This window comes from Muscardinus avellanarius, assembly GCF_963383645.1.
Source record: "Muscardinus avellanarius genome assembly, chromosome: 3".
NCBI classification, from domain to species: Eukaryota; Metazoa; Chordata; class Mammalia; order Rodentia; family Gliridae; genus Muscardinus; species Muscardinus avellanarius.
Genome location: NC_137788.1, coordinates 127,675,197 through 127,703,067, shown reverse-complemented (window position 1 = coordinate 127,703,067; position 27,871 = coordinate 127,675,197). Strand labels below are relative to the sequence as shown.

At 39.0% G+C, this 27,871-nt stretch overlaps 1 protein-coding gene across 1 annotated transcript in view; it reads left to right on the top strand.

Moving 5' to 3' along the window:
- Nucleotides 1-4,014: 4,014 nt before the first annotated feature.
- Nucleotides 4,015-27,871, top strand: part of VPS13C (vacuolar protein sorting 13 homolog C) — a gene marked incomplete at both ends in the record, with an annotated part of 203,754 nt that continues 179,897 nt past the window's right edge. Inside the window, 4 exons of the mRNA XM_080691629.1 lie at nucleotides 4,015-4,111; nucleotides 18,542-18,585; nucleotides 21,597-21,639; nucleotides 27,632-27,727. Of these exons, the coding sequence (XP_080547755.1) occupies nucleotides 4,015-4,111; nucleotides 18,542-18,585; nucleotides 21,597-21,639; nucleotides 27,632-27,727 (280 nt within the window). The remainder of the gene's footprint in view (nucleotides 4,112-18,541; nucleotides 18,586-21,596; nucleotides 21,640-27,631; nucleotides 27,728-27,871) is intronic.

Genomic DNA, 27,871 nt, shown 5'->3' with positions numbered 1-27,871 from the left:
GTGGGATTGGGATGGCGTGAAGTTAGAATTCTTTTTTTTTTTTTTTTCCTTTTCTTTTTGTGGTACTGAGGATTGAACCCAGGGGCATTCTACATCTGAGCTACACCCACCCCAATTTTATTTTTTATTTGGAAACAGGTTCTCACTAAGATGCAAAAAAGTTAGAATTCTTTTTTTTTTTTTTTGCAGGTCTGGGGATGGAACCCAGAGGCATTTGACCTCCAAGCTACATCCCCTGCCATATTTTTTATTCTTTATTTTGAAACAGGGTCTCACTAAGTTGCAGAGAGCCTCACTTAAGTAGCTGAGGCTGTTGGAGAACTGGGATCCTCCAGTCTCAGCCTCCCAAATGCTGGGATTACAAGCGTGCGCCACCACTCCCGCCTTAGAATTCTTTAAAAATACTTTTTTGTAGTTGCTGGGTGTGGTGGCGCACGCTTGTAATCCCCGTGCTTGGGAAGCTGAGACAGGAGGATCGCACAGGTTAAAAGCCAGCCTCAGCTAATTAGTGAGGCTCTCAGCAACTTAGTGAGACCCTGTTTTAAAAAAGATATAAAATAGTTTTGGGAGTATAGCCTGGAGGTAGAAAACCTCTGTGTCCCACCCTAAGTACCACCAAAAAAAAAAATTGTTTTTTTTTTGGCGGTACTGGAGATGGAACCCAGGGTCACTGTACCTCTGAGCTATACCCCAGCCCTATTTTTTAGTCTTTTTAAAAAAAATTTGAGACAGGGCCTCACTAAGTAGCTGAGGCTGTCCACTAATGCCTACCTATCCTCCAGTCTCCACTTCCAAATGCTGGGATTACAAGCATGCGCTACTACGCCTGGCTTTTGTAGTTAAATTTTATAATTGTCTTTGTGGTCCTTGGACTATAATTACTAGAATGTTCATTTTCTTTACTTACCTTCTGCCTCCAGACTTTTACTGGCACTTTAGGGTGACATTAGTTGTGCTTGTTTCAAATTGGGATTGTAAATTTCTGACTTCTTAATGAAATATGGAACATTACTTGAGGCACATAACAAATTTCTCAAAACAAGCTGAAAGTGGAAAAATTTAGAAAAGTTTTAATAAAATTTGGTAAATTTTATAAATTTAATGAGCTACATTAAATTTATAAATGACAAATTTATAAATTTAATTTAGTAAAATTTAGAAGCTTTTCTTTCTATAAAATAGTAACATTATTTATACCCAAATTTTAAGCTGAATTTATACCTTTTGTGGTCTGTCAAATAAGATCTCTAAGAATTGCTAATAGCCAAGTGGTGGTTAAACCACCATATTGTTGACAGAGAAAAGGCAGAACTCAGGGAACTAAAGGAAATTAATACCTGCTCTGTGATTTTGGGTAAGTCATTTACTATTACCAGGCTTAATTTTTGTATGTAGTGGGGACAGCAACCATCCTGCATAATTTATTTCACAGGTCTTTGGTGAGGATTCCATGATAATGCCTATCTTTGCCTGATAATGACATGATAGCTCATGAGGTCTAACTAGAAGAAATAAAAGAGAGTGGAGCATAGAAGAGTAATTAACATTATTCTTTCAGACTGATAAGGTACTATAGAAGTATAAGGAAGGAATGCGCCTGGTGTTAGTACTGCCTACTGCTCCCTTGACCCTGCGCCTTCTGTTCCACTTGCGTGGCCATCCATCCTGCCTACGCCGTGCTATTCAAGATCTTTGCATAGATTTTTTTTTTTTTTTTTTTTTTTTGGTGTGTGCCTTATCTCAACTGGAAAGTGTGTTATTTCTTTATACTTGGCTCAGTGTCTAGTCGGTGTGAATTTTCTAGGGGTATGCCTAGAAACGGAAGTTGAGGGCAGATTAAAGAGGGTGCCCCACCCCGGAGGCCAGGATCGGAGCCTGCTGAGGGGTTAGGCCGGTGTGGGGGCCTGCGAGACCAGAATTGGGGCCTCCCATTAGGCAAGGCCGCTGCTTGAGCCAGCAAGGTCTGGATCAGTCCACCGGGTAGCCAGGCCACTACTGGGGCCGTCAAGAGTGGGATCGGTACTTGCAACGCGGCATGTACAGAGAAATATCACAGAAAATATAAATCAGACGCTTCCCCTAATCAGCAATAACTAGGAGGAAAGGGGCAACAGGAAGAGGTCGAGCTATAGAAAGTGCCCTATAGTGAAGCAACTAAGGTGACCAATCAGAGGGTATGGAATAGGGGAGGATGGAGCCTCTTTAAAACCGCAGGGGGTACATAAACAAATGTATCAAAGTCAATCACCAAAGAAGCATGGGATCGAGGGAGGGGGAGGGAATGGGATGGGGGCTGGATGAGGGCTAATTGGGTGATGTGTACTTGTATATCCTTTCAAGTCTTGTACTCCAATGTGATTGATATATGACTACAATGCACCAATTAAAAAAATAAATAAATAAAAGAGGGTGCCCCAAACCCTGGAAGTTATTGGGTATTTTTGAGCAGGGGACTAACCTGACTTAATTATTTGGAAACTAACTCTAGAGGGTGTTACTGTGAATAAAAGATTGGGGAAAGGAAAAACGGGAGGGCAAATGGCCATTTAGGAGGTGATTGGATGGTCTAAAGGAGATATAAAAATTTAGGAAATATGGCAGAGTACAATAGACAGGTTTGGCTGTTATTTGTGCAGGAAGGAGATAAGTCTAGGTCTGTGTGACAGGGCGAGGGAAAGCGAAAACCAATGTTTAAGCAAGGCACTATTTTCCACGGGGAAGTGGAAGGTAGAGGTGGATACTGATAGGGCTACTCAGAACTCTGGTTCTTTCTCTGTATATTACATTTTCTTTCTTTTCTTTTCTTTTTTCTTTATTTGTGGTGCTGGGAATGGAACCCAGGGGCTTTTCTACCTCCGGGCTATACTCCCGGATCTCTTTTATACTTTATTTGGAAACAGGGTCTCACTAAGCCGCTGAGAGCCTCACTAAGTAGTTGAGGCTGGCTTTGAACCTCTGTGATCCTCCTGTCTCAGACTCCCAAACTCTGGGATTACAAGCATGTGCCACCACACCTGGCTGTATATTACATTTTCTATACATTTATTTATTTGTTTTTAAATACTTGAGATGGAATCCAGGGATATTCTATCTCCAAGCTACACCCCCAGCCCTATTTTTTATTCTTTATTTTGAAACAGGGTCCCACAAATTGCGGAGGACCTCACTAAGTAGCTGAGGCTGGCCACAAACCGGGATCCTCCTGTCTCAGCCTCCAAGTACTAGGATTTCAAGTGTGCGCCAGTACTTCCAGCTCCCATTTTCTTTAACACTCCCAAATGCTGGGATTACAAGCGTGCACCAGCAAGCCCGGCTTAAAAACAATAATGTTTCAGACATTAACTCTGCCTGTAGCAAAGCATTTGGTAAATGAGTGTGACTACAACTAATCCCGCCCTGTTTTAGGCTTCTGTTGATCTCAGCAGCTTTTTGAAATGTATTTAGAAAAAAAAAAAGCCTCCAGGTCTCTAAAGAATTGCTTAGTGGGTGAAAAGTCCTTGCAGCCGCAGCAAAGACAGTTCAATGACAGCAAGGGAGAAAGTGATATATAATAACTTGTAAATCGGAAGTAAAAAAAATAAATGAAAGACTCTGTTTTGCTCTATTTCCGCTCCTATCAGGTCCTGTTCTATCTGCCATCTCACTGCGGCTTTGCGTGCCTCCTCTGGCTCTGACATTGTGGAAGCGTGTTTTTAAGAAGCCTGCAGAAGCGGAGGCCTGGCCGCCGCCCCGCATCCCCCTGGAATCCCCCGGGCGGCGCGCCCGCCCACCCGCATCCCCCCTGGAGCCCCCCTAAGCCCCCGGCAGCACGCCCGCCCGCCCGCAACCCCCTGGAAACCCCCCTCTCATCCTCCTGGGCCCCCCCCCCCGAGGCGCGCCTGCGCACTGGCGGGGTCACGCGGCGCGCGGGTCAGGCGGGCGGGGCGGCGCCGGGGGCTCCCATTCGCGGCCCGGGTCGCCGCCCTCCACTGCGCCCGCCGCTCCGGCTCCTTCCGCTCCCGCCGCGGCCCCACCATGCTGGAGTCGGTGGTCGCGGACTTGCTGAACCGCTTCCTGGGGGACTACGTGGAGAACCTGAACAAGTCCCAGCTGAAGCTGGGCATCTGGGGCGGTAAGCGCGCCCGGCCGGCCTGCCCCGCGCCCCCCGCTCCCCGCCCCGGGTCCCGGCTCCAAACGCCCGGCCGGTGGGCCGCGGGGAGCGAGCGTGCGGGGCCGGGCACCCTCGGCAAAGGGCGCCCAAGAGGGAGGAAGGAAATCGCGCCCAGCAGCTGTCTTCGCCTGCATTTATAGCAAGCGGGAGCTGTTAGCAGGTTTGGGGAGGGATGGGCAGGGAACGCAGGTGTGAAAGGCAGGTCCAAGGGACTCTTAACTGAGGATGCTTTTCGCTCCTGGGATAGGGTTTTCTTCCCTGAATATTTATTTTCATCTCAGTGCTAATAGTAGTTTCAGTTTTGTTTTCGAGAGAGACTAATTCAAGTTATGAGCAACACCATCTCTAATTGGGTACCTGCTTGGTTGGTTCCTCATTTGGGAATGGATGCCAACATTTTTATCCAGGAGATTAAGTGTGTAAAAATACTGAGTAGCGTATTTGTGCAGTCGTCCAAAAATTGTTTGCACGAATTACCTGTTAAGCTTGGATGATGTTGATAATACTTTCACAGTCTACAGAAGAGTTGAGGATTTTGTCAGCTTTGGAGGGAAACCCGAAAAACTACCCAAACGCGTATAGACCTGCGCTGTCTGGGTAGCCATTAGCCTTGGTAGCTTTTCAGCATTTGGAATGTGGTTGTATGAATTGGAATGTGCTCTAAGTATAAAGTATATATATACTGTTTTTTATTACTTTATTTTTAATATATTTTTATTATTGTATTTAATATTCTCATACTGGCTTTTTTTTTTTTTTTGAAACTGGGCACTCTACCTCTGAGAATATATTCCAATCCCCATTTTTATTCTTTCTTTCTTTATTTTTGGTGGTACTGGGGATGGAACTCAGGGGCCTTCTACGTCCGGGCTACACTCCCAGACCTATTTTATATTTTATTTGGAAACAGGGTCTCTTAGGCCAGCTGAGGCTAGCTTTGAACCTGCGCTATCCTCCTGTCTCAGCCTCCTAAACGCGGTGATTACAAGCGTGCCCCCACCATGCCCTGCTTCATTCTTTATTTTTGAAACAGAGTCTCACTAAGTTGCAAAAGGCCTAGCTAAGTAGCTGTGGCTGTTTGCAAACCTGAGATTCTCCAGTCTCGCCTCCCAAGTACTGGGATTAGGTGCATGCACCACCACTCCTGGCCATAATGGCTTTAGAATATGAGCAGCTCCCCTAAAGTCTGTAGGAGAAAATGATGTAATACCTCTTTAATGTTTGTGTCGCTTATGTGTTGATATTTGAATAGAATGAGTTAAATGTATTTTAAAATTTGTTTCCCTTCTTTTTACTTTGTTTTTAAAGCTGGCTCACAAAATTTATAATTATATACGCGGGCCACATATTGGGCAATGCTGTTACAGAACCATGATTGCTGCCTTGAATTGTGGAGGAGCCTGTTTTTATAGGGACTGGTCATTTGATTGGTTCACCCAGCAATACATATTTTATGTACCCCCACCAATATAATGCAAAACAAAGGCAGATAAGAGACTATCTAAGGAACTAGATGTCCAGTGTGTTCTGCATAGATAAATGCTTCTTCAGAATACTGGCAAAGCTGGGCGTGGTGGCGCACGCTTGGAGGCTGAGATCTGAGGATTGCGGTTCGCAGATAGCTTCAGCTACTTAGTGAGGCCCTTTGCAACTCAGTGAGACTCTGTTTCAAAATAAAGAATAAAAAATTGGGCAGGGGGTGTAGCTCAGAGGTCAAATGCCTCTGGGTTCCATCCCCAGACCCGCAAAACACACACACACACACACACACACACACACACACACACACACCCCAAAACCCAGAATACTGGCAGTTACTTCTTGTAGTTTATAACCATTTAAATCTGAAAAGGTGAGTTCTAGGCCTTGTGGTCTTGTGGTGTATTGTGTTAGATAAACCATTATTGTACTGGGCCTTAGTTTCTTTAAACCCTTACAGAAAAAAATGTTTTAAAATTTTTATATATCTAAGTCATACTGTGCAAAATATTCCTATGTAACTACTGCCTAGATTTTAGTAAGTGATAATATTGTCCTGTAATTACCTCTGATTTTTTTTTTTTTTTTTCCGGTACTGGGGATGGAACCCAGGAGCATTCTACCTCTGAGCTACACTCCCAGCCATATTTTTTGTTCTTTATTTTGAATTAGGGTCTCACTGACTTGCAGAGGGCTTCAATAAGTAGTGAGCTGTGATCCTCCTGTCTCAGCCTCCCAAATGCTGCTCCATGCCCAGTTGATTTTTATTTTTATTTTTGGCAGTACTGGAGATGGAGGGGTATTCTATCTCTGAGCTACATCTCCAGCCCTTTTTTTTTTATTCTGTATTTTGAACCAGGGTCTCACTAAGTTGCAGAGGGCCTCACTAAGTAGCTGAGGTTGGTCTCGAGCCTGCGATCGTCGTGCCTCAGTTTCTCAAGTACTGGGGTTACAGGTGTGGGCCACCATAGCTGGCTTGAATTTTTTTTGGTGGTACTGGGGTTCCTGGAAGCCCTTCTACCACCGGGCTACACTCCCAGACCTATTTTTACATTTTTATTTGGAAACAGGGTCTCCTAAGCCAGCGTGCGCCGCTGGCTTCGAACCTGTGCGATCCTCCTGTCTGCCTCCCAAGCGCGGGGATTACAAGCGTGCGCCACCACGCCTGGCTTGATTTTTTTTTTTTGCGGGTCTGGGGATGGAACCCAGGGGCATTTGACCTCCGAGCTACACCCCCTGCTCTATTTTTTATTCTTTATTTTGAAACCGGGTCTCACTGAGTTACAGAGGGCCTCACTAAGTAGTTGAGGCTGTCCGCGAACCGTGATCCTCCAGGTCTCAGCCTCCCGAATGCTGGGATTACAAGCATGCGCCACCATGCCAGGCTTGATTTTTTTTTTTTTAAAGAAACAAAATGTATGGATGCAGTCTAAGATTCTTTCATCACCAAATGATATTCTCCTTTATCTGTACAGTTAGAAGTTGTATTAGGTACAACCAGAGGGTACTTCCAGTGTCAGTATTCTGTGATTCTTAAGTGTAAATGTTTTAAATGTGTCATCGAGGAGTCATCTCCCCATTACTGCCATCTAGGAGTGGAGGCTTTCTTTTCTTTCATCCCCTTTTCTGTTTTTAGAATAAAATATTCTGCCAGTAGCCAGTATTAACTTTACAATAGACCTGGTCACTCCTTTCACAGAGTATGTCCACTTAATGTCCAGTCAGGAGTTCTCTTAGCTTTATCTGCTGACAGCTTTGTTTACTTTTGTGGTTGTTACAAAGACAGCTAGAACTTGTGAGCGTTCATAGTTATTGCTCTTTGTATTGTTTTTATGGACCCAAATCCCCTTAAAATAGGCACAATATCTGAGTTATTTCTGCTCTTTGAAAATAAGCTGAAGAGGTTTGTCTTAATTGTTTTAGGGTAAGCAGATGGTAATTTAATGTAATAAAATAGCTAATACGTCTGACATCTCTGTATTAACAAGTTTCACAAAGAATTGAATATTTTATATAGTCTTGTTTGAAAACTATTTGCCTTAGCCGGGCGTGGTGGCGCACGCTTGTAATCCCGGTGCTTGGGAGGCAGAGACAGGAGGATCACGCAGGTTCGAAGCCAGCCGCGCGCGCTGGCTTATGAGACCCTGTTTCCAAATAAAAAAGTATAAAAAATAGGTCTGGGAGTGTAGCCCGGAGGTAGAAGGGCTTTCAGGAAACCCAGTACCACCAAAAAAAAAAAAAAAAAAAAAAAAAAAAAGAAAAGAAAACTATTTGCCTTAGCAAGTGAGTCTTACATGTTCCCAGAGTTTGGCTTTTCACTTTTTTTCTTGCTGAATTTTCAAGTCTTGACAAAGGGAAGAATTCATTTTGTATAAATTTCATACACCCAGTCTTAGTATTCGTTGGAGATAAACTAAATTAATAATTTCTTAACTAGAGTATTCTACTAGTGTAAGCCAGTGGTTTTTAGTCAGGGCCACTTTGCTCCCCAGGGAGGTTATTTGGCAATATCTGAGACATTTTTAGTCTTCACACAGAAGGGCAGAGTTATGTTGAGGCATGTGGAGGATAGATCTCAAAGATACCGCTAAACATCTGGGGACATTTCTCTGTAATGAAGAATTACCCAGCCCTAAATGTTAAGTTTAGAGACCCTGATCTAAGGAGAATACTGAGATTGTGTTCTGCATTCATGGGAGACCTATTGGTGCTGAATACCCCCTGGAAATAAATAAAAAGAAAAGAACTTTAAAGAAACTCTTAGTCTAATGAAATTTTTAACTTGAGAAACTTATGTCTCATGTCTCTTAGCAGAGATATGTCAGTAAAAATGCATAATCTTTGCTTGAATGATATCAGGAAGTAGTTTTAAGATTCAAAATATTGCATTAATATTATTTTAAAGATTGTGTTGTGAGCCAGGCGTGATGGCACACACTTGTAATCCCAGTACATGGGAGGCTGAGAGAAGGGACCCAGGTTTGCAGCCAGCCTCAGCACCTTAGTGAGACTCTGTTTCAACATAAGAAGGGCTTGGAGTCTAGCTCAGAGGTTGAATTCCCCTGGATTTAACCTCCAGCATCAAAAAAAGAAAAAAAGATTTTGCTGTGTGTATAGACATTCACAATGAAATCCGCATTAAAAGAAAAATTATACTTATACCCAAAAGTATTGGTTATTCTGTAGGTACAGTGATTGTCCTACCCAGCTGTGTTATTAACCTTTCTGTAACTTTGGAGTGTTTTTAAAGTCAGGGCAAAAGGCAGTGAGGCAACACTTCTGTTTTTAATGAATCACCACTCAAACTATCTAGTAGTAGTAGTAGTCTTTAAGAGGGACTTGAATCGTGCAGTTTCCTAGTTTTGTATCTTTAGTTTAGTAGAAATATTTCGTAGTGGTATGAAATCTGAGTTTCTTTCTTTTTTTTTTTTTTTGTGGAATGGGGATGGAACCCAGGCTCACAAATGCATTTTTAATGTCAACAATTCCTCTGTATGCGTGCACATGCGCATGTGTTGCTAGAGATTGAACCCACAGGTATTCTACCTCAGAGTTACATCCCAGCTCTATTTTTATTTTTTTTTTTTAAATTTGGAAATAGGGTCTTGCTAAGTTGCTGAGGCTGGTTTTGAACCTGTGATATTCTTATCTCAGCCTTCCAAATATTGTGATTACAGGTTTGAGCCATCACTCTTGGCTCCTCTTTATTTTATTTTTTTTGGGTCTAGGTCTCACTGAATTGCAGAGGGCTTCACTAAGTAGCTGAGGCTGTCCGCGAACCTCGATCCTCTGGTCTCAGCCTCCCAAATGCTGGGATTACAAGTGTGCGCCACCACGCCCGGCTTCTTCTTTATTTTAAAAAGTGATTTAGGCACAATATCCATTAAAACAAAACAAAACAAAAAAGCCTTTCTGTTGTAGAAAACTGAGGCCTTGGTTATTTGCTAGCAGGAAGACCATGGGGAAAATGTTTTTATTCCCTAAGTTTCTGTTTACTAATCTGTAAAATGGATATATAACCCTGTAACATAAGTGATGTGACAATCCTTTGTAATTTTGAGTAATACTGATAGTAATAGTAGTGATAAACACACCCAGCTGAGTGATGGAAAACACCTGATTTGTTCTTGTTTATTTTCATAGTATGTTTCTTTAAACTCCAGACTTGAGTTTTTTAATTTTGTAGTGTGTAGGGCTAACATTCCACATGTAAACATTTCTTATTTTCCAAACGAATTTCTTAAAAGAAAAAAAACCTATTTGTATTTGAATTTACTCAGTGATACTTATGCTATCTTCCAGTTAGTTTGTGAGGTTTGAAAGGTTCTGAAAAGTGCCTGGTGGGCATGTTGCTGCCTACGCAGAATTAGATGATTTATCAAGATTTTCGTTCCCCACAAGCTGGTAGCAGGAGATAAATTGCAGAGCCCTTAGCTATTTGAGATGTGTCCAGGATATAAGTGTTTTACGAGCAACATATTTGATGTTGAAATTCCAGACCTTTTGCAATTGCAGATTCCAGACCTTGGTACTGTTGCAGTGCAGAATCTTTGCCAATTTGATTTTTCAAAGCGATTTACTGTGGAGAAGCAGGAAAACTATTAAGAACTCTGGCTCTCATTTCCATTGGATGAGTGGGAAAAGCTGGCAGGTGTAGGCGGCGAGGGGCGGCTGTGGCGACAGGGAGAGTGCGTGAGTCCAGCTCTGTAGCCAGGCTCTGCCTCTGCCGTTTCTTACAGTGTCTTCACCCTTCCTCATTACGTCTCTATTGTCTGCTCTTTCCAGTGAGGCCAGAGTTTTTTTTTTTTTTTTAATTTAGATTTTTTCAAATTTTAGAATATTTGTGTACACATAATAAGATTTCTTGGGGGGGGGGATGGGACCCAACTCTAAATGCAGAATTAATTTGTATTTCATATATACCTTGCACATATAGCTCAAAATACTGTAAACAATTTTTAGTAGCTTTTTTCCAATATTTTCTAGTGTACCTGTGTCGTGACTGCAATGTATTCCGTGAGGTTAGGTGGAGAGTTTTCTGCTTGTGGCATGTCAGCACACAAAAAGTTTGGAATTTTGTATCATGTTGGATTTCTTTTTTTGTGTGTGTGTGGTACTGGGATGGAACTCGGGAGCATTCTATCTCTGAGCTATACCTACAGCCCTATTATTTTGAAATAGGGTCTCACTAAGTTGCAGAGGACCTTATAGATTGTTGAGGCTGTCCTTGAATCTGCAGTCCTCCCGAGTACTAAGATTACAAGTGTGTGCCACTACTCTCAGCTAATAATTTTTAAATTGTATTGTAAAAGCAGAGAAGCGTAAGGAAGGACTGTGAATACTGGGTCAGCACCAGGAATGAGAGGATTTGGTTCTGATGCTCTGTCTCTGGTACTGCCTGGATGTGTGACTTTTGGACAGTCACTGGCCAGTGACCACTTGTTTTTTATTTACACATGAAAGAGACAAGACCTTCTTTACTGGCATTAGACTTCTGTGATTTGAACAAGGCCCCGGCGGCCTGAGCTCTTCATTATTAGGTAAGTGGTTCTACCACTGCCTCTGCCTTCTGGTAAGAAATGGTAGTCAGATAATGCAGCTTTATCATTTTCTTTTTCTTTTCTTTTTTTTTTTTTTTGTGGTGTTGGGGATTGAACTGGGGAGAGTTCTACTTTCTAACACCCCAGCCTTTTTATTTTTTGTTTAGAAACAGGATCTTGGTAGGTTGCTGAGTCTCACTCTGTTGCTGTCCTTGAACCTGTGATCCTCCTGTCTTAGCCTCCCAAGCAGGGTATTGCAGGCGTGCCCCACCCTGCCCAGTTTACCATTCCTTTTAGTTCTTCACTTGGTACTGGTAAATAAAGAGCCACCACTGTGAAACATGGTAAGACAGGTTCATGCTGGTGTTTGGGAACCAAGTCTAAGGTATTACACTGTCTTAACAGCAGTAGGGCATCTTGGGAATGAAAGAAAAAGCAGGTATTTTTGCCTTCTTTGGCTTTAGCATAGAAAACCTTTCAGTATTTAGGTATTTCTAAATCTGTAAACTGATTTTTTTAAATTTCTCCAGGCCAACCCTTGGTTTAATGGATGCTACACTTTTCATTAGCTTGTTCTCACATAAAATAAACAACAATAAGTTCATTATTACAGTATAATATATTACCAGTTGAAGCAGTGCTTAAAACTGTAAATTGTAAACAGTTTTGCACATATATATATATTTTTTGTGGTTCCTGGAAACCCTTCTACTTCCAGGCTATACTCCCAGACCTATTTTATATTTTATTTGGAAACAGGGTCTCACTAAGTTGCTGAGAGCCTCACTAAGTAGCTGAGGCTGGCTTCGAACTTGCATGATCCTCTTGTCTCTGCCTCCCAAGCGCAGGGATTACAAGCGTGCGCCATCACGCCCAGTTAGCTTTGCACATATTTAAATGACAAAATTAATTAAAAATCAACTCACTTTCCTGAAACACAGCTGAGTTAGTGCTTTGGTAACTGTTCTACTAGGAAGCTCTGCTGCACACTATCATAGGATCCTTGAAGGGTGTTGAAAGAGAAAGTTGAGGGATGACACTGCATCTTTCCACCTCTGCCAGGACTTGGGTTTCAGTAGGGAAGTGGAAAGCTTGAGGGCCTGTCTTTTCTCTCTTCCCCCTTCTTCACCTAGCAGTCTCTGTGTACTATTAAAAGCAGTCTAGATTGGTTAATTCGGAGTGAATAGCTAGATCCATTTGAAATAAATTGCTGTACTGTTTTTTGCCAGTATTTGCTAAAACATGAGTCATTAAAATAATTTTATTTTTGTAGTAATCTACCTTACTTCCTTGGAAAATGTCTGGACATTTTTATTTACTTTCAATTACTGTGCTATAGATAAATAAGAGAAATCTTAAAAGATAAGTAATATAGCATTTTATATTCTTTTTTGTTTAAAAATATACAAGTTAATTCTTAAAATTTTTTTGGTACTGGCCATTGAACCTAGAGGCATCCTACCTCCAAGCTGTACCCCCAGCCTGATTTAATTTCTTATTTGGAAACAGGGTTTCACTAGGTTGTTGAGGGCCTTCCTAAGTTGCTGAGGTGGTTTGAACCTGCCGTCTTCCTGTCTCAGCTTGTGAGTACTGGGCCTACAAACATGCGCCACCATGGCTGGCTAGGGGATGACATTTTTGTTGGCTGGTTGCTTTTTGTTTTTTGTCACTTTTTTTGATTAGTCTCTATGTTTTTATATTAAACCCATTTTATCTCATCTCAGCTATGGAATATATAAAAGAACTTGAGTATAAAGCATGCCACTTATGCTAACTTTAATATCCAAATAGTTATTTTTTTCACAGTTAAAAACTTGGGACGTAATGGGTTAAGAACATTGACCAGGAAGAAGTCAGGAGACATAGGTTCTATTCTTAGTACTGTTGCAAACTAATTGTATAACCTTGGATAAAGGACTTCATCTTTTTAGACTTCAGTATTTCATATATAAAGTGAAGGGGTTTAGATTTAAAGATCTGTGTGGTCCGGAATAATGGTAAAACATAACCTGTGTCTTTTGTCTTAAAAGAGTAGATTATTAAAAAGTACTGAAGTGACCCTTTTGTGGGGCCATCTCCTCTGTCTGCTTCTCCTGTAGCACTATCCTTCCTCCTGGGAGTGCTCCTGACATCAGGGTGACTCTATTCTGCCTTTTTTTCTTGTGTACGTCTTGTACTTTTAGTTACCCATTTTGTTTTTTGGATGTTTTCACATTTATGAAAATTCAGAGACCAAGATTGGAACCTAAAACCTAAAACTCTCACTGTTGAGTCCGATTCTTGTTTGGCATTTTTCCCCCCAAAGGAAGTATATTTACCATCTGAAAAAATAAAATCCTATGCTCTTTCTGCACTGCATTTGGAAAGTGTGTTCTAAGCACACAGTGAGCATCAGAAGATTTGCATGTTGGCTCTACCATTTGCTAGGCTGCCATAGCATCCATTTTTTTTTTTTTTTTTTTTTTTTAATACTGGGGATTGAACCCAGGGGCATTTTACTTCTCAGCCAGCTCTATTTTATTTCTTATTTTGAAACAAGGTTTCTCTGAGTTGCTGAGGCTTCTCTTTAACCTGTGATCCTCAGCCTCCCTAGTCTTGAGATTACAGGCAGGCACCCACTCCTGGCTCAGTGATAACATTCTTTGATCAGTCATTTAAATTTATTAATCCTAGCCGGGCATGGTGGCACACGCTTGTAATCCCAGCATTCAGGAGTCTGAGACAGGAGTATCACAGTTCGTGGACAGCCTCAGCTACTTAGGCTCTGTTTGCAACTCAGTGAGATCCTGTTTCAAAATAAAGAATAAAAAATAGGGCAGGGGGTGTAGCTTGGAGATTGAATGCCCCTGGGTTCCATCCCCAGACCCGCCCCCTCAAAAAAAAATTGATGTTTAGATTTTCTTTCTTTCTTTCTTTCTCTTTCTTTCTTTCTTTCTTTCTCTCTTTCTTTCTTCTCTTTCTTCCAGTACTGGTATTGAACTCAGGCATTCTACCTCCGAGCTACACCCCTGGCCCTATTTTTTATTTTTTATTTTGAAAGAGAATCTCATTGAGTTGCAAAGGGCCTCACGAAGTAGCCGAGGCTGGCTTCTGTGATCCACCTGTCTCAGCCTCCTGAATGCTGGGATTATAAGCATGCACCACTATGCCCAGCTTCTCTTTCTTAATATATGTCCTGTTTCTTGCTTGGAACACACTGAGGCTCCAGTAATAGATCTGGAAGTTTTTCTACAGTATCAAAGATTATGTTATGATTGTTGTTTCCACCTGAGTATTATATGCATTCTAAATCAGTGAAGTCAATATTTATTGAGTATCTACTGCAAGTAAAACCAGTGAGGAGTTCATAGTTAGGCTCAGGATTTACATGAAGTTGAATGTTAAGTACCATAAAAAACTGTACCCTAAACTTCTGTGAAAGTCTAGGGAGATTATTTTTGTTTGGAGATATTTAATAGCAGTGTATTATGTTTATTTTATAGGCAATTATGTGTTTTAAAAGTCATTCTTGGGCATGTTTTATATTATTTTGATTCCATTTGGTTTTTACTCCTAAGTATACTAACTTGGTTGTTTTCTGTAATTTGGCAACTATTTTTCATTTTTTTGAGATGACTCTAACTTTTGGTGTCATTTGCTAATTTAATGAATTTACTTTTTCTTGGGAGGGGTTACTGGGGATGGAACCCAGGGGCATTGGACCTCTGAGCTATACCCCCAGCCCTATTTTTAATTCTTTATTTTGAAACAGGGTCTCACTGAGTTGCAAAGGACCTCACTGAGTAGCTGAGGCAGGCCGGGAACCGTGATCCTCCTGCCAAATGCTGGGATTACAAGCGTGGCATCACGCCCAGCTGTGAATTTACTTTTATTTGCATATTCTGTTTCATTAACAGAGATTATTAGATATATTTTGATTCAAGATTTACCCTTGTGGGGTACTTCTTAAAATATCCTTTAAGATTTATTTTAAGGAGGAAAAATCTTAATGGAATGATAGAGGGGGGTCTAGAGGAGGGTGATGGTCTGGGGAGAATTAATGAAGGGACACTTTCATTAATGTTGCTTATGTAGGTGAAACTATTAGTGCTAATCTCAATATCATGTACCAGAGAAGGGGAGGGAGTGGGAAGAGATCCGGAGTGGGGGTTGAGTGGAGGCTTACCAAGTGTGTGCATGTATCTGAGCTACATTTGATGAGACTACAGTGTATCAATAAAAGTATATGTGTGTGTATCTATATACATATATGTGTATATCTATATTTATATATATGTGTGTGTATATATACATAGTATGTTGGAGGTTAAGACAGGAGGGCTGCCAGTTTTTAGCCAGCCTCAGCAACTTAGTGAGACTGTTTAAAAAAAAAAAAGCCTTTGGTGGGGCACACTAGTAATCCCAGTACTTGGAAGGCTGAGACAGGAAGATCACAGGTTTTTGGCCAGCCTCAGCTACTTACTGAGGCCGTCTGCAACTTTGTGAAACCCTGTTTTGCAATAAAGAAAAAGTAGGCTGGGGGTGTACTTTGGAAGTAGAGTGCCCTTGGGTTTGATCTTCGGTCACACACACACACACACACACACACACACACACACACACACACACACACAGCTCTTGGGTAGAGTGACCCTGGGTTCAATCTCTAGTAACCCCATCTCCCATTTCCTTTGAAACTTTGTGTAAGTTTGAAGCAGTGTTTGCTCATCTGTCTGTAGACTGTTCCTGAGGATCAGTGGGGTCTCCTCTGTTCCTGAGGATCAGTGGGGTCTCCTCTGTTCCTGAGCAACAGTGGGGTCTCCTCTGAAGCGGAGGCTCCTGCTTCAGGCCTGTCAGTCCAGGCCGGAGACACCTCACAGAGCTTCCTCACCTGTCCTTCTCCTTGATCTCTGGGTTTGTGGGTGCCATCCAGCTGCAGGATTGGCTTCAGGGGCGTCCTTGTTGGTACAGTCAGGTGCATCCAACTCCAATTACTAGTCATCCTGTACCTTTTTTTTTGGTTTTAAGATTAGATACAGATATTCACTGTTCACTTTTTCAGGAGCTTCCTGTATCTTCCATGTATTCTAAGCCCTAGAGATCTGACTAAAGCAGTAAATTATTTGCAAGTGTATGGACTTCTTGTGTTATGTTGAAGGAGAACTAAGCATTCAGTTAAATATAAGATGGTTGATAGTTAGGGGCAATCTGTGTTTAAACTTAGAGCTACATATTATTTTTATTCAAATGGACTTTTTGGCATTAGCTGTATGATGAAACTGTTGTATCTGTCTGTCAGAACTTGCAGTGTAGTGGAGAACACTTGTGGGCCAGTGCCTTACGTAGCAGGGCACTCACCTGCTGGTTGATTGAGTGAATGAATGCACTTTTACCCCTTTACGCCAGGGCTGCACTTCATCTGCAGTCTGCTGCTGTTCCTTCTCTTCCTTCCTTCTCTTTGTATTAGGACTGGTGGCTCCTCCTTCAATGCAAATAATTCAGAGTGATATTGCTACACTTCCTGTTTGATAGATAGCATTCATATTTTTCAGAGAGGAAGTATGCATTTGTTAGACTGGGTAGCAGGTGTAGATGGTTCTCTGTTTTATGTGTCTGTGGGTATGTGGATATTAGGTATGGGAAGAATTTTTATAAATATATTGAGATAAAATACTGAAGTTTTCCTTATAATTTGTATAATATGTTCACAAAAGCAGTACCTGCTTATTATAAAATTAGGAAATACTGAAAACCATTCATAAAAAAAGCTATACTTAGAGCTGGGTGTGGTGGCACTGCTTGTAATCCCAGCATTCAGGAGGCTGAGACCAGAGGATTGCAGTTCATGGACAGCCTCAGCTACCCCCACAACTTAGTGAGACCCTGTTTCAAAATAAAGAATAAAAAATAGGGCAGGGGGTGTAGCTTGGAGGTTGAATGCCCCTGGGTTCCATCCCCAGACCTGCAAAAGAAAAAAAAAGCTATACTTAATCCTACTACCCACTGATAATCACTTACAATGCCTGTCTTTCTTTTTAAATATACTTGTTTAACTTTGTTGGCCATATTGGTATTGTTCAGTATTTTGCATTTTAAATACCACCTCTTTATCAAAAACCCCAAATTCACTACAATACCAACAGTTATCTTATAGGGATATTTATACCTTTTTACACACATTATGTTAATGCCTTAACAGTTACTCTATTTCTAAAGCAGATAACTTTTTTTTGTGTGTGTTTCTGGGGATTGAACCCACCTACACCCACAGCCTTATTTTTTTTTTTTTAATTTTGGAAGAGGGTCTTGCTAGTTTGATGAGTCTCACTGCTTGCTGAGGCTGTCCTTGAATCTGTGATCCTCCTGTCACAGCCTCCTAAGTACTGGCATTACAGGTGTGGGCCACCAGACCTGGCTTAAACTGGATGAATTTTGAGCACTCCTGGTGACACTCGACTCATCAGTTGAGGGTCCCTGGGTAGAACAGTCAAAACTCAGGAGCTGGTCTGAAACGATCCCTGTGGGCCTTAGAGCTTTAGTTCAATGGCTTCAGCTATGCAGCAGTGTCTGTGCAGTCCCCTTCTGTTGGCGTGGATGGAGTTCCCAATTGTAATTTACTTCCATTCATCAAGGAACAGAATTAATCCATAAACATATGTCTACTCTATGTAAATGTATAGTATATAATACTTGATTTCCCCCTGAAAAGTTGTGCGCACTTATTCCTCTGAATAAGTGAATTTGTGAATATTCACTTATTAAGTGAATATTCACTTAATAAGTGAATCATCACTGAATTTGTCAGTATGCCTCCGAATTCACCCTTTACTGTGACCTCACCTTTTTGACCTTAAAGTCACTGCCTTATTACAGGTTTACTTTCTCTCCATTATACGACAGAAGCTCTCGACACTGCCTTTGGTCTGTGTTCTTTCCATTCCTTCTTGTGATGCTGGAGTGTTTTCTGCCCAGTCATGAGGCTTCTTATCTCCGTCCTCTCCTGTATTTCAGTGTTTAACAATCTATTTTAGAATATTTGAAAACTGCATACACACAATAAATGAACTTTATTATATATATAAATGAGCATTATAGTATCTGGCCTTACAGTTATTTTTATTTGTTTGTGGATGTTGTGACTTTTTAATTGGGTCAATCTGGGCATTCCTTAACCTTTTAAAACCCCTGATGTTCTTTGAACATTTCCCCATACCTTTCTGCATTTATTTTTGTTCTGTAACATAGAAGCCTCCTTGCTGGATACTTTGGGTCCTTTTGTTTTGCCAGGTATTCTTAGCTTTTAGCATTGTATTCTTAGTGTTTGGTATTGTATTATGACACATGATACAAATTGGTGTAGTAATGTTATATTTTTTTCCTCTTTTCATTATAGGTAATGTGGCTCTAGATAATCTACAGATAAAAGAAAATGCTCTGGTAAGATTTTTTTAAACTATGCTAATAACTCAGTTAATTTGGAAAGCTCTTAGAAACCTTTGGTTACTAGGCATCTGGTACCCAGTGCCAGATAAAATGATCGAGTCACTCAAAGAAAGATTATTTAACTATTTGTCTTTGGAAAATCTGAAATTAAAGACTTATAATTCTTTTTACTAATGATCAAAATAGTGTCTTTTGAAAAATGTAATTTTTTTGACTTAACTTGACAATATAGTTTTGTAGTCTACATTTTTCTTTTTTCCCTCATTAATTGATTTATTTTTGTGATACAGGGGATTGAACCTAGGGACATTCTGCCACTGAGCTATACCCTCAGCCCTTTTAGTTTTGAAACAGTGTCTTGCTAAGTTGCCAAGGGAAGCCTTGAACCAGTGATCTTCCTATTGTAGCCTCCCCAGTATTGGGACTACAGATCTGTACCACCATGCCTGAGCTAGTCTGCCTTTTTCTTATGTAAATAACTTTCTTTTTTTTTTTTTTTGTGGCACTGGGGATTGAACCCAGGGGCGTTCTACTTCTGAGCTACACCACAGCCCTGTTATTTATTCCTTATCTCATTAAGTTGTGGAGGGCCTCACTTAAGTAGCTGAGGCTGGCTGGGGAATATCCTCCTGTCTCAGCCTCCTAAGTACTTGGATTACAAGCATGCACTACCACACCCGGCTACATAAATATTTTTCCTCAGAATTATCTTTATACATTTTCAGGTAAATAAGAACTTGAATTAACAATTTATCTAGTCTTAGAGTTTTGTGGTACTATTAAGAGGCACAATAGGGTTTTTTTAAGTCTATCTTCAATAGTTAATTTGTGTTACTTACTGCTGAGCTAAAAATAAAACAATATTCACCTTCTTCCCTATGACTTCATATTACTCTTTTTCTGTGCCTTGTGGCATGAGTAAGATGAGAAATAGAGCCTGACACATAATAGGTACTCAAAATAGTTAACTTTTCTTTCCTTCTCCTTATAATATTGTAGCTTTTAAAATTTTATATACAAATTTAGAACTTATTCTGTTGCTAGAGGTTAAATTTTTTTCTTATGACAACTTTATAATGAAATAAGTATAAGGTGGGCATAGTGGTAAAAACACTTGTAATACCAACATTTGGGAGGCTGAGACAGGAGGATCACGGTTCAAGGACAGCCTCAGTCTTTGTGAGTCTTTAGTGAGGCCCTTTGCAACTCACTGAGACCCTATTTCAAAATAAAGAATAAAAAGTAGGACTCGGGTGGAGTGAAACCTGTTTCAAAATAAAGAATAAAAATATAGGGCTGGGGGTGGAGCACAGAGGTAGAATGTCCCTGGGTTCAATCCCCAGTAATGTAAAAAAAGAAAAAAAAAAAAGTATAATTAGACTGGTGGGGACAGGATATATATTTAACATAAGACAGTTGAACTCTCTGTTACCTTAATTTGATTTTTTTTTTGTTGTTGTTTTTTTTGGTGGTTCTGGGGATGGAACCCTTCTACCTCCAGGCTACACTCCAGATCTATTTTATATTTTATTTGGAAACAGAGTCTCAAGCCAGTGAGGCTGGCTTCGAACCTGCATAATCCTCCTGTCTTCACCTCCCAAGCATGGGGATGACAAGCGTGCGCCACCATGCCCAGCTGAATTTTGGTTTTAATTAAATGTAATAAAATATTTAGTAATTTAAATTCTCCTGTAATTTAAGTTAGCTACCTTTTTCAGTTTGACCAGATTGTTGAGGTTTTACTTTGCTATTTTTTTTTTACATTTGTTTTTGGTGTAAAAATTATTTTAGGCAGATCAAATTGATCATAAAACCATGGTTTTAGAAGTAGATAGCTTACAGTTTGTATCCTGTACAGGTGAATTTCCTTGAATTTATCTTTTTTGCCCTTAAGGAGTTCAGAGCTGCTTTCTTATTACAAGTGAATAAACAAGTTTTTGTTTTATTTTGTTTTGTGTCTGGTCTAAACTCTTTTTTGTCAAAAACTATTTAGTATTTTGTTCAGTTCCTATTCACCTAAAATGCTCATGCAATCAGATAGTTAGACGAATCAATTATTTTAGTTAATTATAGCCTTAAGTACTCTATATTAGTGGCCAGATTCCTATAGTAGTCATATATATTAAGGCAATACCTAACAGAAAGTCTCTAGCTTAATTTTTTTTTTTTTTTTTTTTAGTGGTACTGGGGTTCCTGGAAGCCCTTCTACCTCCGGGCTACACTCCCAGACCTATTTTTATACTTTTTTATTTGGAAACAGGGTCTTTTAAACCAGCGCGGCTGGCTTCGAACCTGCGCGATTCTCCTGTCTCTGCCTCCCAAGCGTGGGGATTACAAGCGTGCGCCACCATGCCCGGCTCTAAACTTAATTTTTAATAATTCTAAAGACTCAGATTGGTGATTATATGTTATAGTTTAGTACTATGAGTAAAAAAGTCACTTGAATTTTCTAGTAGTTTGGAACTTAAATAAGTAAAAATTTATTATTATTGGTTGGTATCTGTAACTTATAGGAAATTCTAGTTGATAAATAATATTTTGGGAACCTATCTTTCTTTTAAAATTGTTTTATTTATTTACTAATTTTTTTCAAGATAGTTGTTCAGTTATTCTTTTCAAATAATTGTCAGAGGTATCTATTCCTTTTTTGTCTTTGTATTTCACATACAGTGTTCATATATTTAAGTCCATGGACTCTCAGTTTGATTTGGTTTTTTAAAACAAGTAATTGGTTTATCTAATTACTTTCTTTGACTCTAAATCTTTTCCTACTTTTCCTATTATAATTTTGTTTCTCTTTTGAATTCTTTTTGCAAAGTCAAAGTTTAATAGATTTTGACTTATACATACATAGCTATAAAACATATACTTTATGAGTTACTCCAATGTAGAACTTTTTTTTGTTTTTCTTTAGAGGTGAGTGTATTTAAATGATAGAAAAATGTGTTTCTTGGGGGGTGCTTAATAATTTAAGATGCCCTTTAAATTTTTTATTCCTTCTCAAGAGTGAATTGGATGTTCCTTTTAAAGTCAAGGCTGGCCAAATTGGTAAGTGTTTAATTCTTCATTTGAATTATTCTTTGTCTTTCAGTTTTTTATTTTGCCTGTGTTATCTAATCTAAGAAACTTTTTTAGCTTGCCTGAAAGTATGAGATGTTTTTGGCTTATGTTAATTTTTAGAGTTCTGAGCCCAATGTGCATTGTATATAATACCTACATACACTTCACTTTTTTGGTAGAGGGTAGGGAGTTGTTCTCTAACATGGAGGTGTATGTGAGCTGGGCATGAGCTTCAAGCCATGATTCCAGGCACACAATAGATCTTTGTTTTCACACCTGATAAATTTTGTGTGCTTCTTCTTTGTCTGTAAAAGCATAATTTGCAAACAGTATTAATAAACTTTAAATGTAGCTTATTTCCCACATGTTTTGTTCAGCCATTTTAAATTAATATATTATGCAATATATTTTGTTCAACCATTTCAATTAATATATTATGTTTCAATTAATATATTAAATGATATATTTAAATTAAAATATATTTTCTATTAATATATTAAATTTGAATTAACCATCTTCAATTAATATATATTATTATAGTATGAAGGATATGTTTTGGTAAGTACAAAGTCACCTTTTTTGTAGCTAAACTCTTATATTAAGACCATATATTTTTGTAGAAGGAAGTTTTCAATTGGAAATTTAATCTACACAGTTCTCCCATCTAGTCTGTGCTACCTGGTATTTTACTTTATATATATATGTATAAAAACCATAATAGCTAAATCTTTTTTTTTTTTTTGTGGTTCTGGGGGTAGAACGCAGGGGCTTTTCTTTTTCCGGGCTGTACTCCCAGACCAATTTTATACCTTATTTGGAAACAGGATCTCACTAAGTTGTTGAGCGCCTCACTAAGTAGCTGAGGCTGGCTTCGAACCTGTGTGATCCTCCTGTCTCAGCCTCCCAAGCGCTGGGATTACAAGCGTGTGCCACTATGCCTGGCTTATATTAGCTAAATCTTATATTAGAATTTTTACTTATGCTCTATCTTTCCTCCTCTTTCCAGTATCCTGCTATTATACCACACTGCTTTCCTTCTTTATGGAGAATTTTAGGATGGCTTTGTCTTTCACTACTCTAGCATATCTAGAAATTGCATGGCATATACTTTTAGGTCCATTTGTATCACTTACAGGTGCTTATTTTTAATATAAAGGAATCCTTTTGCTTTGTCACTTGTAATAGGAAGCATTACCTGATACTGAAAACATGTCTAGGGTGTCATCTTTTGTCTGTCTAGTAAGTAATGCTGACTTCAGTAGTTGTGTTTAGCAGTACCCTACATGTGTGATTGAAATCTATAGTGTAGAAGTTACAGCTATTCATTCAGCTTCTGTTTTTGAAATAATTATACATACATGTTACATATAGGACTATATAAATAGCTGTGGGATAGTCAAGGATGAATTTGATATCTTTCTCTTTAAGGAAGTTGTAGAGATTTAAAATTCGGACATAGACTGAAATTGTTTTTCTACTGTGTTGGTTAAGTTATAGTGAACTAAAGAAACTGCAATATTCAGTATATTCTTACAGCTGATTCCTATGCTGAAGGATGCTTCCTAATGGATTAAAATTTGTCCTTTTAGCATCTGAAGGATCATAAGGATTTAATAGCCTCTGTGGGGTTGCTCACTGATACAAGAAACCAATTACGTATAAGGATGGAAAACTTATTTCTCTATCCTTTTTCTTTGCTAAATTTATACTCAAGTTAAAATATTGTACCTAATCTCTAGAGTCCGTTGTGGCTGAGTAAGTTCAGGCTTGATTTCCTAAGAGCTCTTCTAAGAGCTTGCCATATTTGTGGATACTCTGAGTCCTCCTTTTACTTAATTTTTTTTCTCTCCCCGAGGGGCAAGAAGAGACTTTAATGGGGGAGGGAGGATCCAGCGGAATCAGGAAGAGCTGGGAGCATGGGGGGAGCCAGGGGAGGCACAGGCTCAGTGGGCGGGCAGGCAGCTCTGGGAGGACTCTTTAAAAATTATTTTAAAATTCTGATCTCTAAAAGGAGACAGTAATAGAAGTAACTGAATTCAGGATATTTTTGAGAGATAAGGGATAATGATTAGGCTAAATGGAGGAAAGAAAAAGTTCAGGGGATAGAGAATCTTTTTAGCATACTAGTTTAAAGGCATTTCCTACTGTTCTAGCCCTATGCTTACCATGAAAGCAATCAAATAAAGTTTGTTAAGAGATAGTGAGATAATTACAAATAGTGTTCATTGTAAATATAAGTGGCATGTAGTATAAAATCATAAGCCTTAGAAGTAAATCAGAAATATACTGGTATTACCTTGAGGCCTCTGACCTGAGAGCCTTTTAAGTAACTCAGGAAATGTAGAAGCTGAAGGGAAATGCGAAATTTAATGTAGAAACATTTGATATTTTAACCTTAGAAATAGATTCCTGGGTAAAACTGACTTGCTTGCATAGCTATTCAGATGACCAGAATAATAGGTACATAGCATTACATAATAATATTTTTTCTTCTTTAGCTTGTTAATTATTTACTTATTTATTTAAAATTTTAATTCAGTATATTTTTTGAATTTTCAATTGGTGCGTTGTAGTCATACATCTTAATGCGTACACGATGGTGGGGGCATACATGCACACATCACCCAATTAACCCTCTCCTATTCCCACCCCATTTTCTACCCCTCTGTCCTTCTCATGTTTGGCTTAGTGATTGACATTGATATGTTTGTTAATGTACATCAAATGCATTAGAGAATTTTCCTCTTCCCCCCTCCCATCCCCTCACTTAGGTTGCCTTATTTGCTCATCTAGAATTCCTCCTGTGACCCATTTTCTCCTTAGTTTCCGCATATTAGGGAGAGCATCCAATTTCTTACTTTTTGTGACTGACTAATCTCATTTAGCATAATGTTCTCCAGTTCCATCTATTTTTTTCTGTAAATGACGTAATTGTGGTTTTATTTATAGCTGAGTAATATTCCATTGTGTACATATCCCATATTTTATAATCCATTCATCTGTTGATGGACATCTTGGCTGGTTTCATAGTTTGGCAATTGTGAATTGTGCAGCTATGAACATAGATATGCATGCATTTATTTTGCAGTACTGGGAACTGAATCCAGAGGCAGTTTACTTCTGAGCTCCCAACACTATTTTTAATTCTTTATTTTAAAACAGGATCTCACTAGTTTGATATGAGTCTCACTACTTGCTGAAACTGTTCTCAAATCTGCAATTTTCAGCTTGGCTTGTTATATGATATTTTAATTCTTTGAACTTATAGCATCTCCATTTAAAAATGCCACCAATTCTGAAAGTGTAAGTGACTTAGTTATTAACATTCTGGCTTTCATTGAATCAGATTCTTTTCTCCTAAGTGTCTTGATCAGAAATACTGAGAGAACTATTGCTTTTATAATGTTATTGTTTTTAAAAATTATGTAAGTTATTTTATGTTGGAACTTTAGGGGTAGGAAAGGTTTGAACACACTTGCTGTGGGAGTAATGAGGCTGGCTGGGACATTTGCTGCCTGGAGAGCTGGAAAGGATACTAGAGATGGAAAAGGGATAAAGAAGGAAATATGAGAAGATACCAAAGACAGATTTGCCTCTTTCACTATTTAGCTGTCTTCTCTCTTCTGCCTTGCAAGGCCTGTTTTTTTTTCCTGTAGAACCAAAATGGGTTAATGATTTTAGGGCCAAAGTTCACCTACATTGTGAGTGATAGTGTTTGTGGACTCTTTTCTGAAAGACATGACACTAAGTCCATTTTTTTTTCTAGGAGACAAAATGTGTCCTGCCTTCCAGGTGATTTTTAGATAGATATTTGGAATGTAACTAGTCTGAGTTGTATAACACCATTTGCATAACATAACACCATTCATAAAATAGTATGCCTTACGTCAAAGTAGGCCTGCCTCTTCCAGTCCCAGCAATATGGCATACTCTCAGCCTTCTAGTCCTTGGGACTGTTCTCTCTGGTGCTGCTTATGTGCTGCTTCACACCTGATTTGTAGAGACTTAGCTGTGTGGGAAGAACAGCATGTGTAGTATCAGTCATGCACAGAGTTCTGGTTCCAAATTTTCACTGATGTCCCATGTAGACTTAAGCAATTATTTTAGCCATTCTGGAACCCAGTTTCCTTTTTTTTTTTAAATTCAAAATTGAATGAGTACCTACTATGTTCATCTTACAGTTTTGTAATATTACATAAGAGAATATCTCAGTAAGTTTGGAAAGTACAAGGCACACTATGGATCTTCTTTCTTAAATATATTTTTATTGGTGCAGTATAGTCTCACATTATGGTATAGTTGTAGTGATAGTGACAAGTGTGCACACGGCATTTGGCGGGCTCCCTCCCCACTTTCCCCCTTCTCCATACAGGTATTGAGATTGACTTTGGTATTCTCACCTACGTACATAATATGGATGGAAGTCATTCCTTCATTGATCCTCCCTCTCCCCCACCTCCTTCCCCTAGGCCCCCTTCCTGGCTCCATTGGAGCCCCTCTGGTATCCCGATTATTCCGTAGCTTCCATATATGAGGGAAAATGTGATTAATCTCAACATAGTGTTCTCCAGGTTCATCTATTTTCCTTCAAATGACATAATTTTCTTTTTACTGCTGAGTAGAATTCTATTGTGTATATATTACAATTCATAATTTTGTAATCCATTTATCTGTTGATGGACACCTAGGTTGGTTCCAAAATTTTGCTATTGGGAATTATGCTGCTATAAACATGGATATGCATATATTACTCTACAATTCAGATTTCAGTCCCTGTGGAAAGATACCAGGAGTGGTACAGCTGGATCATATGGTTGATCCATTCCCAGTTTTCTGAGAAATCTACACCAATCTCCATAGCAGCTAAACCAATTTGCATTCCCAATAATAGTGTAGAAGACTTTCTATTTCCCCGTATCCGTACCAGCATTTATTGTGTTTGACTTCTAGATGATTGCCATTCTGATTGGGGTTAGAAGGAATCTCAGTGTAGTTTTGATTTGCATCTTTTTGATTGCTAATGATGTTGAATATGTTTTCACTCATTTATTAACCATTTTTATTTCTTCTTTTGTGGAGTATTTATTGATTGCCCATTTCTTAAATGGGTGATTTTTTTCTTTAGTGTTAAGTATTTTAAGTACTTTGTATATTAAAGATTTTTGTCCTTTATCAGAGGAATAGATGGCAAATAGCTTATTAAATTCTGTAGGCTCTTTCTTTAGACTCTTGATGGTTTCCTTTGGTGAGCTAAATTTTATATGGAGAATCAAAAGACCCAGAATAGCCAAAGCAGTTGTCAGCAAAAAGAACATACAAGAAGCTTCACAATTCCTGACTTCAGGTTACACCACAGAACTATAGTAATAAAAACAGCACGGTATTGCAACAAAAACAGACATATAGACCAGTGGAACATAATAGAAGATACAGAAAAAATATCCACACACCTATAGCCAATTGATTTTCAAAAAAGGTGTCAAATGTATATGTTGGAGAAAAGACAGCATTTTTATAAACGGTGTTGGGAGTTATTCTTTTGTAGAAAAATGAAGTTAAATCCCTTCCTTTTACCCTGCATAAGCGTCAACTTGAGATGGATCCTCAGAGACCTGGAAATTAGACCAGAGACTTTGAAACTACTAGAGGAGAGATTAGGTCTAGCACTCCAACATATAGGCACAGGTAGAAAGTTGCTCAATAAGATCCCCAAAGCTCAGGACATTAAAACAAGAATTAAATGGGATGACAGTAAACTAAAAAGTTTCTGCTCATGAAATGAATATTTACTTATAATAGTAATATTATGTAGGAAAGATCTTTGTAATTAGTATTGGAACTTTTTCCATTTTTTCTGAGTATATATATGTATACATAACATACATGGGAAATTTTACTGTATTCTCTTTGAAAAGTGAGAAATTTATATCTTCTTGAGCAGTCAAGTAAGGATATAAGATTGCAATTATATATTTTATAGATAAATTAACTTTGAAGATTCCTTGGAAAAACCTTTATGGAGAAGCTGTTGTTGCTACCCTGGAGGGACTGTACCTGCTTGTTGTTCCAGGAGCAAGTATGTTATTTTAAGTTAAAATCATTCAGTAATATCATAATGAAAGCATATTGTTAACTGGGTTAAGTATTTTAACGTATTTTATAAGATGAAAAATAATATAAATAATCTAATCACATACATTTGTAGCTTACATATGTATAT